At 46.5% G+C, this 11,927-nt stretch overlaps 1 protein-coding gene across 1 annotated transcript in view; it reads left to right on the top strand.

Moving 5' to 3' along the window:
- Positions 1-7,557, top strand: part of slc39a7 (solute carrier family 39 member 7) — a 28,109-nt gene extending 20,552 nt beyond the window's left edge. The window contains 5 exon segments of the mRNA XM_060044055.1: positions 388-429; positions 432-509; positions 3,337-3,438; positions 5,791-5,987; positions 6,520-7,557. Coding sequence (XP_059900038.1) covers positions 388-429; positions 432-509; positions 3,337-3,438; positions 5,791-5,987; positions 6,520-6,774 — 674 coding nt within the window. The 3' untranslated portion in view covers positions 6,775-7,557.
- Positions 7,558-11,927: the final 4,370 nt, after the last annotated feature.

Raw genomic sequence — 11,927 nt, 5'->3', positions numbered from 1 at the left:
GACCCCGTGACCCTGGAGACCCAGTGGGCCCGGCTGGGCGCCCGGAGGCTGCTGGGTGGATCCCCGGCCCCCCCTCGCTGAGTGTGGGGGCGTCCCAGACCCGGACGCCTAAAATGTTAAAGTGTTAAAATGTCGCGGTCTGACCCCTCTCCCCTCGTCTTCCCTCATCTCCCTCCCCCCCTGTCTCCCCCACGACCCCCTCTCCTCCCTTTCTCTCCCCCCCCCTTCACCCCCCTCCCACCTTTCTCCCCCCCCCTTCAACCCTCCCCCCCCACCATCACACCTTCACCCTACTCCCCCCCTCCCCCCCCCCCTTGACCCCCTCCCCCTATTCACCCCTCTCCCCCCCTTCACCCCTCACCCCTCACCCCCCGTCTCCCCCTCCAGGTGCCAACCATCGCCACATGATGTCCGTGGGCCTCTGGGTGCTCGGGGCATCGTGGCCTTCCTGGTCGTGGAGAAGTTCGTCCGTCTGGTGAAGGGAGGCCACGCCCACAGCCACGCCCACGGTACGCTGCCATGGCAACCAACCGCCGACTACACCACACTTGAGAAACATTGGGGCCGCGTAGTGCGTTTAGACCGGAGAGATGTCTAGAGATATACACCTCTAGAGAGATGTATATCTCCATGATGGATAGATAGATCTCCATCTATCTTTATGTCTCCATCTTTACATCTCTCTCGGTCCATATCTGTATATCTCTATCTATATATCTTTATATATATATCTATATCTAAAATACATATATATATATATACCTACATCTATCTATCGATCTCTAACTCTATCTATCTCTTTCTACATAACTATGTATATATATTCTTTATATCCCTATCTGTATTCCTATGTCTATGTATCTATATCTTTCATATCTACTAGGGTTGCCGCGGGATACGGTATTACCGGTGTTACCGGTGTTGAGGCCAACACCGTTTACTCGGTGTTGCTCACCGGCAACACCGTTTTTTTTTTTTGTTTTTTTTTCAGTAATAAAAAACAAATTCAGTAAAAAGGAATACTATAATTACAATTAAGGCCACAGTTCTGCTCTGTGCCGGAGAATTGGCGCGCTGAGAATTGACGCGCTTCCTTATAAGACCGGTAACCATAGCAACGCCGGTAAACAAACCCCGTGAAGCCCAATCCCTACGAGAGCTCCCCGCGCTACGGCCATCCGGAGGCGCACAGAGCTGTTGCCGTGATATTATGATATATAAAATTATATTATACTATTAAATATAGAAAGTTATAAGACGCCGAGAATTGGCGCGCTGCCAGCCGCTGACACCGAGTGAGAGGAGGAGTTGACGGAGAAGATGGCGGTTGACCTAGTTTCAAAGTTAGTACCGTTTATACCGGTAATAGCGGTGTTGACACGAGCGTATTACTCGGTGTGAAAATGTCCACACCGCGGCAACCCTAATATCTACGTATCCCTATCTATATCTATCTTTATTTCTATATCTATATCTTTCACGTAAAAACTTGAAAAGGTTTATTTAGTCTTAACTTGTTGTATTAACTTATATGTTCATGTAAACAGACTAGTATTTCTTAGTTTTAACCTTTGACATGTTTCGACTGCTTCCTGTAGTCTGCTGTGACGTGTGTGTGTGTGTGTGTGTGTGTGTCATTATCTATGTATCATGTCAGCTCACGTTTTCAGCTGACACAAGTAAGTAAGTATTTTATTGTCTCTCTCACAAGAGAAAATTGCTTTGGGCAAACAGAGAGCATCGGGCGACACATACATAAAGATCTGACATGGGCAAACATAAAAACATGTACCATGAAACGCGTTGCATTACCCAAACACATGGCCTCACCACCTGAAACCCATTATAAAAAACATAGTCGAGGCACTCCCCAAGCGCATACAAGTAAGGATGACCCACTGCCCACTAGTTATTGCACTATTTCTGAACCAGTTATTGCACTATTGCCCCACCAGTTATTGCACTGTTCCATCACGGAAATCAACAGAACTTTAATCTATTTAACCTACAAAATGGGAGCCGGTATTTTTCCCTGTTTCTGCCGTCCAGTGAGGAAAGCAAAGTACCACTTAATAACAAAGGGTTTTTTTAAGAGTGTCTGGGAAGAATCGTATTAAAAGCTGAACTAAAACCCATGAACAATAGTCTGGCATAAGCCTTGGGGTTCTCGGTATGTTTTGGTACAAGATGAGTTGCTGTGTTCAGAGCATCATCCGTGCTCCTGCTGGTCTGATGGGCAAATTGGTAAGGATCCAGGAGATGATTTACCTCTTGCTTTAAAATACCCGCCATTATACGCACAAAAACTTTCATTATTATCGAAGTCAGGGCCACAGGTCTAAACTCATAATTATCCTTTGGGCAAGGTTTCTTAGGGACTGGAATGATAATTGGCTTTCTTCCAGCTTTTTGCGACAACATTGCCACCTCGAGTGTGATATTGCTTTCATACAACAGTTATACTAGTAAAATGTACTGTTGACAATAATAATTCACAATAGATTGTGATTTGTTTGTCTATTTCATCATATAAACGAAAGAAATTGCTTCCGACCAACAAAAAGTTCCCCACTGAGTGGACTGTTGCCAAGCAACACATACACCCAACAGTTTTTGTCAGTTAAAGTGAGTTGGTCACAGCTGGAATGCGGAGTGACAGTTTGACAGTGCGTTGACAGTTTGGTGAACACATCCATCAATTTCCTTGAGGAAGTCATCCCAAAAGGATCAATAAAGCCTAAACTAATCTAACAGTCTGAGTGATGTTGGACGCTCATATCAGCCCTCCCTGCAGATCTCATGGAATGTCTCTTGTCCAATCAAATTACTCGCTCAGAACCACTGTTGTATAAATCTATATATCCTTATCTCTGTCTGTATATCTATCCATCTCTTTCATATCTTTGTATCCTTATCTCTTTCATATCTATGTATCCTTATCTCTATCTGCATATCTATCTATATATCTTCATATCCATATCTCTATCTATACATCTCTTTCATATCTATGTATCCTTATCTCTTTCATATCTATGTATCCTTATCTCTTTCATATCTATGTATCCTTATCTCTTTCTGTATATCTATCTTTTTGTCTGTCTATATCTCTTTCATATCTCTATCCACATCTATCTGTATGTCTATACATTCGCAAACGTATTAGGACGGTAATGGTGAATATGCTACAGTAAACATGTAGCATATAGCTTAGCACGTAGCATATAGCTGGACGCGTAGCATGTAGCTGGACGCGTAGCATGTAGCCTGACCTGTATAGATGTGTAGCTGTACTTGTAGCGCGTAGTTAGACTTTGAGGAGGTGTTTCTCTCTTCCAGACTCCCCCAAGGCCAAGGAGAGTGACGGGGAGGAGGAGAAGGAGAAGAAGGAAGGCAAAGACAAGAAGACGACGGTGAAGAAAGTAGAGACCCCCAACACGGGTAAGGGAGGTCTAGCCTGGAGATAACACACCGCATCACAAAGGGCTAGCCTGGAGCTAACCCTGCGCAACACAAAGGGCTGGCCTGGAGCTAACACTGCGCAACACAAAGGGCTAGCCTGGAGCTAACACTGTGCAACACAAAGGGCTAGCCTGGAGCTAACACACCGCAACACAAAGGGCTAGCCTGGAGCTAACACACCGCAACACAAAGGGCTAGCCTGGAGCTAACACACCGCAACACAAAGGCCTAGCCTGGAGCTAACACACCGCAACACAAAGGCCTAGCCTGGAGCTAACGCACCGCAACACAAAGGGCTAGCCTATAGCTAACACTGTGCAACACAAAGGGCTAGGCTGGAGCTAACACACCGCAACAGAAAGGGCTAGCCTGGAGCTAACACACCGCAACACAAAGGGCTAGCCTGGAGCTAACACACCGCAACACAAAGGCCTAGCCTGGAGCTAACGCACCGCAACACAAAGGGCTAGCCTATAGCTAACACTGTGCAACACAAAGGGCTAGCCTGGAGCTAACACACCGCGACACAAAGGGCTAGGCTGGAGCTAACACACCGCAACACAAAGGCCTAGCCTGGTGCTAACGCACCGCAACACAAAGGGCTAGCCTATAGCTAACACTGTGCAACACAAAGGGCTAGGCTGGAGCTAACACACCGCAACACAAAGGGCTAGCCTGGAGCTAACACACCGCAGCACGACTCCATCCCCTCATGCTTACATGCTCGATGTGCACGAATTGAACTCCTTCCCAAAGGTTGTGGGTTCAATCCCCAGTGTCCGTAGGCTACCTTTTGAGTCAACAGCGAGACATCCCCTACCTGCTGCCAAATGTTCCGCATCTTAAACCAACATTTCTGTCGAGATGCTTCAGATGACCGCTAAACATCGTATGCACTTATGCAACAACTTGTGCACGTCTTTTTCCCGGCGCGGCCCGCGCGTTTACACTGACCGAGGTCAATTAGCCCCTTGAGCTAGCGCCGCAATTGACCCTCCCGGACCCCCCGCACGTCGACGGTCTCATTCTCTTTGCGATTAGACGGCTCCGCGCTTCCAGGGGCGGGACTCGGGTGGAGGGCTCGAGTCGCGTCTCTACGACGGAGACACCGCTGCGGTGTCTCTACGACGGAGACACCGCAGCGGTGTCTCTACGACGGAGACACCGCAGCGGTGTCTCTACGACGGAGACAACGCAGCGGTGTCTCTACGACGGAGACACCGCAGCGGTGTCTCTACGACGGAGACACCGCTGCGGTGTCTCTACGACGGAGACACCGCTGCGGTGTCTCCGTCGTAGAGACACCGCTGCGGTGTCTCTACGACGGAGACACCGCAGCGGTGTCTCTACGACGGAGACACCGCTGCGGTGTCTCCGTCGTAGAGACACCGCTGCGGTGTCTCTACGACGGAGACAACGCAGCGGTGTCTCTACGACGGAGACAACGCAGCGGTGTCTCTACGACGGAGACACCGCAGCGGTGTCTCCGTCGTAGAGACACCGCAGCGGTGTCTCTACGACGGAGACAACGCAGCGGTGTCTCTACGACGGAGACACCGCAGCGGTGTCGACATGAGCAGGTCCAACCGGAGAGACGGTGAAACGATGACTGGGGAAAGACGCGTGCGTCCTACGAGAAAGACGCAGGGGAACTTTCCTTACGAGGCTATTGCCTGGCTAAAAAAACAAGTGGTCAGCAAAATAAAGAATATGTCGTCCTTTTTGCACTTGTCAATAGTTAATCGCGTTTGTAGACTCGGAGGTATGCTCATTCGTGCATGCGAGTCTTGAATCATAATAAAATAAAAACACTTGTTGTATGCAAATTATTCTTGAGAGGTCTAGACTCAGCGTGGGCAGACACCGCCTTCTCCAGTGAACAAAGCAAGCCGGCACTGTGACGAACGGTGGATTACACCCTCGGTTTATACACGGGCAAGACAATGAAGTTGCCAGGAGTGCCAAACCGCGAGCGAACCAGCTTGGCATTGTAAAAATGCCTATTGACTGGATGTAGGGTGCAGGGCTTCATCGGCTCACACAAGGCGTGACCCGTACAGTACTAGACCCTGTGTGTGTGTGTGTTATGGTATGTTTAGTAGCACATTGCCCTTAATGTGGTTTAAGGGGACAAGTTGACTAGTTTCACAACACTAGTAACAAGTAACCAGAGAACACAACACTTGTTGTCCAAAATGGCTGCTGTTCTGACGTGTGTGTGTGCGTGCGTGTGCGTGTGTGTGCCTGTGTGTGTGCGTGCGTGTGTGTGTGTGTGTCTCTCTGTGTGCGTCTCTCTGTGTGCGTCTCTCTGTGTGTGACGGGGGGGCTCAGAGATCAAGGTGTCGGCCTACCTCAACCTGGCAGCCGACTTCACCCACAACTTCACGGACGGCCTCGCCATCGGGGCGTCGTTCCTGGTGAGCCCGGCCGTGGGCACCGTCACCACGGTAACCATCCTGCTGCACGAGGTCCCGCACGAGATCGGGGACTTCGCCATCCTGGTCCAGTCTGGCTGCACCAAGAAGAAGGTTCGTCCTCGTCCTCCTCCTCCTCCTCGTCCTCCTCGTCCTCGTCCTCGTCCTCGTCCCCCTCCTCCCCCTCCTCGTCCTCGTCCTCGTCCCCCTCCTCCCCCTCCTCCTCCTCCTCCTCGTCCTCCTCGTCCTCTCCTCCCTCGGTCCTCCTCGTCCTCCTCGTCCTCTCCTCCCTCGGTCCTCCTCCTCCCCCTCCTCCTCCTGGTGGAGGAGGAACAGAAAGACATTTCTGTCTTCTTTTTTTGTACAACGGGTCGTTAATCTCCTTCCTTCCTCACCATCTCCACCGCTAATACTACTGCTAATACTACTACTACTGCTAATACTACTACTGCTCTTGTTATAATACTACTGATATACTAATAATACTGCTAACACTACTTATATAATACTACTATACTACCAATATACCACTAATAATCAGGGAGGGCTTTTATTGTGTAGTGTTGTCCCGCTCCACTTCCTGTCCTGACACTCCACTTCCTGCCCGCCCCCCCCCCCCCCCCCCCCCCCCCCCCCCCCCCCCCAGGCCATGTGTCTGCAGCTGCTGACCGCCCTGGGCGCCATGGCGGGCACGGCCTGCTCCCTATTGGCCGAGGGCGTGGGCGCCGCGGCGACGGCCTGGATCCTCCCCTTCACGGCGGGCGGCTTCGTGTACATCGCCACGGTGACCGTGCTGCCGGAGCTGCTCTCCGGGCGCTCGAGCTTCGGCCAATCGCTGATGGAGATCCTGGCCCTACTGCTGGGGGTCGGGATGATGGTGCTGATAGCAGAGTACGAGTAGAGGGGGGGGGAGAGAGAGGGGGGGGAGGGGGGGAGAGAGAGAGGGGGGGAGGGGGGGAGAGAGAAAGAGGGGGGGGGGAGTGAATGGGTGATGCTTAGGGAGGGTATTTTTTTATATTCCGCGCTTGTGTGCGTTAAGGTCCTTGCACACACACACAGACATACACACACTAACACACACACACTAACTAAACCTGGTTTACATGCCACGGCGCTGCAAGCCAGGCCGCCATTCCACTGGTGAACCGTCTGAATACTGTATCCCCCATCACCCCCCCAGTGTCCACGGGGCACCAGAGGGGGGGAGGGGGGGACCAACGGGAAGGACCCGGTCTGCTCATGGAGCTCGCAGGATGGAGATGAGGACTGATATCAAATTAAAAAGCGCACATTTACCGGACTGCACGGTTGAGCTGTGACGGCTGATTTTCCAAGAGAATGTAAAATTACTTTAATTGATGAGATCGTCGCAGGTTAGGGCTTCGTTGGGGATCACATAGTGAGATATCATTCTTAAAGATCTGTTGTTTTTGTGGGCAACGCATGTTATTTGTGTTTCTTGTTTAAATCATGAGATCAGGGTAACGGTTGGCTTCCTTCTCACAATATCCCAATGCAGAAAGGTTATATCGACGCAACCGATAAAACCGTCCCTGAATGTTTGGCGTCAGAAAGGAGAATGTACTTTGAAGTTGGACCAAATTCAGGAGTAATCCCAGGTTAGGGAATGTCTAGTTTTGTTATTTTCTCTGAAGGCGAACAATAAAAATGCCATCAAAACAGATTTCATGTCTTATTTCATAGTCTTTTGTTTGAAAAGATTGCATGTCTTATTTCATAGTCTTTTGTTTGAATATAAATAAATCCTAAATGTATGTGCCTATCTTAGGTCTATAGGCCTGTCTCAGGACCGTGGTCTGCAGGCAAACTACTCAAACAGGCCCTCTGCAGATTTCTATTTAGTTCTGTCTTCACTCTTTCCCGGTCATATTTTCCGCGTTCTTGGCTCGTTCTGAAGATGCTGAGTCAAGTGGAGGAGGAAGACCTGCGGTTAGGTGGCAGCCGTGCCAGTCACTGTGTCGGAGCGTTCTCATTCCGAGTTACTGCACAATGAAAACAGGTGGAAGAACAAATGCTTGACGTAATAGATCAGAAAGCTCATCAATGTCTCAGTGCTAAATGATGTGCATCAGGCATGCCTGCAGAATGTTGGCCGCTGAAGAATGTGCTTTGTGTTATGATATAACCTTGCCACTTAGTAATCCTGTAATTAAAGTTTTCATATCAGGGCAAGGTGCCACTGCCATGTCGCGATTGATTAACGTTTGAGGGAAGCCTGAAGCTAATTGCCTTTGCATGAGGGGTGACTGGAAACTTCCTTTTAGTCCCCTGTAGTATCGTCGGTTCAGGTGTGACTCGGAGAGGAGATAGTTCTACGCGTGGTTTATTCAGAGACACACGGGGAACGGGGTTGACCTCTGGAGAAGGTTCATGGGCATCTGCTGTATGTGGTGTTGCGTTGACCACTCTGTGTAGAAGAAGCTATTCAGGACTGGCAATACAAATTTGTGGTCCAATAAGGTACTGATGTTAGCTTGAACATAAATTTACTCTAAGTGAAATTAAAGCTGTTGTAATGAGTTTGATGTCAGACTCCATTGGAAAATGCAACTGTTTCAGTCAATGATCTAAATGTTTTAATACTATTCATTGTACTTAGTATTGAACTTGTACTGTTTGTTGTGTTTTATGTTGGAACTGTGTACTGCTGGCCAGGTCTCTCTTGTCAAATAGATTTAAATCTCAATGAGACTATACCTGGTTAATTAAAGGATAAAATAATAAAATAATAATTTACATCACAATGCACTGCGCCCAACCCTAAATATGATAAATGCTACATTTTCTAAAAAGAGACTGTTTCAGTGACACATGAAAGCCTGTTAGCGATGGCCTGACCTACTATATGAAGCAGTGCTAACAATGAGAAAACTCAGTGACACTTTTAAAATGTATTACTTTGTGTGAAATTAAAAATAAATTAAAAACACTTGTGTTTTTGCCCTTTGCCTTTACCAGTGCTTTTTTCCTCTTTCCAGCACTACGGTTTCCCTGTCCACATACACTGCAGTCTTTCTGCTTTGCTTTATATAAAAATAAGAAATTATTTATATTTTAAATATGTAAGGGATAATGTATAGAATGCCGGACATTATCGGGGAAATATCTGGCTTATTTTCGATAATGACCGGCGTTCTATAGTATCCCGCTTATTACACGGCTACTTGCCAAAACGAAAAAATAAATTCACACGGTGTGACAGTTTTACAATTTATTTGTTACCATTCGTAGTGTTGATCAGCAGAGAAACAGTTTGCCAAAGACGTTGACACCGCTTAGCAACCGAATACTACTTGCGGAGTGCTACCCAAGACGTGAATCAGATAGAAACATTTTTTTGCCACTGATTCACCGGTCATTATACATAATGGCCGGTGAATCAGTGGCAAAAAATTGTTTGCTATATGCATATATGCGGTCAATTAACAAAAGATAATTGACTGCGTGAAGTCGGGGAGGCCCATTTAAGTGAATGGAGCATTCTACAGCATTAAGAGCCGTGTAATAAAACTAAATATTGTTTCTAAAACCGCAAGCACAATGTTTACAACAGCAAATCAGGTTTACTATACAATAGCCATATAATCTTACTCAACATCGCCATCTTGAGGCCGTGTCATGCAATTGCGATTGTTGGGCTCATTCATTCACTTATATTTACCTTGACATTTCAAAAGAGGTGCCAAGTGTCAAAAATGTTGTTTTAACAACGGGTTCTCATGATATCTGTTTGTGTCTCATTAAGGTTGTAATGTTAATTTTGTGTTTGTTTGCATTGAATTTCTTGACCGATTGAGATTTCGCCTGAACCTACCTCCACTAAAACCTTTCTATCTTTGCTCTACTTCACTTCATGGCATCAAATATTGACCCAGGTACTCAGCAGATGTTGCGCTATGGCCTTATAGAACAATATAACTATCAACTGATAATGCACAAGGTGCAAAACCCTACAATTTATTTAAGGTAGACATGTAATGTCCCACTGACTCCAATAATAGTACCTCAGCGTTGGATAGCATACGCTACCGCAAATAACCTACGCTACCGTGGATAGCGTACGATACCAAGAAGTGTACGAAACAGAGTATACCGTACAATACCGTGGACAGTGTACGATACCGTGGACAGCGTACAATACCGTGGATAGCATACGATACCGTTAACCACTGAGCCTCAATATTCCCTTTATTCTTATAAACAAGTAACCCTAGCACATGATTAACTCTGTCCATCCGTCTATTTAATGGACTGCTCGTAAATACCAGCGTATCAAGTACCACTACAAGTAGGCTACTTGATACTTGATAGTATCAAGTATCATTGGGCCAGTTTTCAGAAAAACAGGTTTCAAAGGCTCGTGGTTTTATGATGGAAGCATTTACGACCGCAAATGCTCAACATACCAGGTCTTGTGTCCCAAGGACCGCCCTCATCACTGTGCCAGGTACGTTTCTTGCCAGAATGGAAATTGAGCAGATTAAGAAAAACTAGCCTAATTTAATTCTTTGTGGTATCTTTGTTTCGGGCTCAGTGGCACTCGGAGAGTGATAAATGTTCAACAAGTGGTTTATTCCGAGAAAGGGTAAAGGAGTTCTGGAGGTGGTGCATGAAGCATCTCTCGAACACCGATTCATTTTGGACATGGGCCGATTGGTCAATAAGCCAAGCCTACAGGTTTTAATTTACCCAGGTAAACCTACGACGCTGAAGTTGGCATCCGATTCGGCTTGAAAACCACTTAGAATCTTCAAATCGGTCCTGATTGAAAACCACTACACCTATACTCTTCAAATCTGGACTACATTATCACAGTGAGGCTATACATTATGTAAAACATAGTTTCAGATTTTTGAAACCTTTACCCTATTTGTGAAAATGCAATGCGGTCTGGACCCCTAAATGAGCCTGTATTGCATTTTCACAAATAGGGTAAAGGTTTCACAAATCTGAAACTATGTTTTACATAATGTATAGCCTCACTGTGATAATTTAGTCCAGATTTGAAGAGTCTAGGTGTAGTGGTTTTGAATCAGGATCAGTTCTAATGCGGTCTGGACCCCTAAAAAGCATTAAAATGTGCCTTTATTGCATTTTCACAAATAGGGTAAAGGTTTCACAAATCTGAAACTATGTTTTACATAATGTATAGCCTCACTGTGATCATTTAGTCCAGATTTGAAGAGTCTAGGTGTAGTGGTTTTCAATCAGGACCCATTCTAATGCAGTCTGGACCCCTAAAAAGCATTAAAATGAGCCTGTATTGCATTTTCACAAATAGAAAAAAGGTTTCACAAATCTGTAACTATGTTTTATATAATGTATAGCCTCACTGTGAAAATTTAGTCCAGATTTGAAGAGTCTAGGTGTAGTGGTTTTCAATCAGGACCGATTTAAAGTGGACCAGCTGCCGAATCGGATGCTGCGAATCGGATGCCAACTTCAGCGTCGTGGTAAACCTTCGGTCTGTCTTGACTTGGGCGGAAATGACAAAGAGGCAAGTTTATCTTCAAATCTAAATGAACAATTATTCGCCCAAAGTGAAGTGAATAGTGGGGAATGGCCGCCCCTCCATCTCCGGTCTCGGGGGGCTATTCCCCAGTATACACAGATGCTGAGGTGAATAATTGTTTTAGTATATACAACACATGAACACTCTACTATTAAACAAGATAACACTTTTTGCCGGGATTTATTTGTTTTTATTAGCGTGACGAGACGAACGCCCGCAATATCCCGAGTTTAAGATCTCAATCATGGGATATTGCCCAGTATTCCGAGATAGCGATCCAATCAAATTGCCCCATCTTAGGAGGTTCACGTAGCCTATACTAACACTTTATATTGTGTTGTGTGGACCACTATGTGGAGGAGAAACCATTCAACAGGTGTTATCACTACATATGTGTGGTCCAAAGACATACTGATGTGAGCTTGAATCATGTCGTCTAAATAAACCACAGACTGAAATAATGTACATCACAATGCACGTTCCCCTGTCCGATTCATATTAATGCTACGTCTTCAAAACAA

Source organism: Gadus macrocephalus, chromosome 22 (assembly GCF_031168955.1).
Source record: "Gadus macrocephalus chromosome 22, ASM3116895v1".
NCBI classification, from domain to species: domain Eukaryota; kingdom Metazoa; phylum Chordata; class Actinopteri; order Gadiformes; family Gadidae; genus Gadus; species Gadus macrocephalus.
This window is presented reverse-complemented; position numbering and strand designations above follow the sequence as displayed.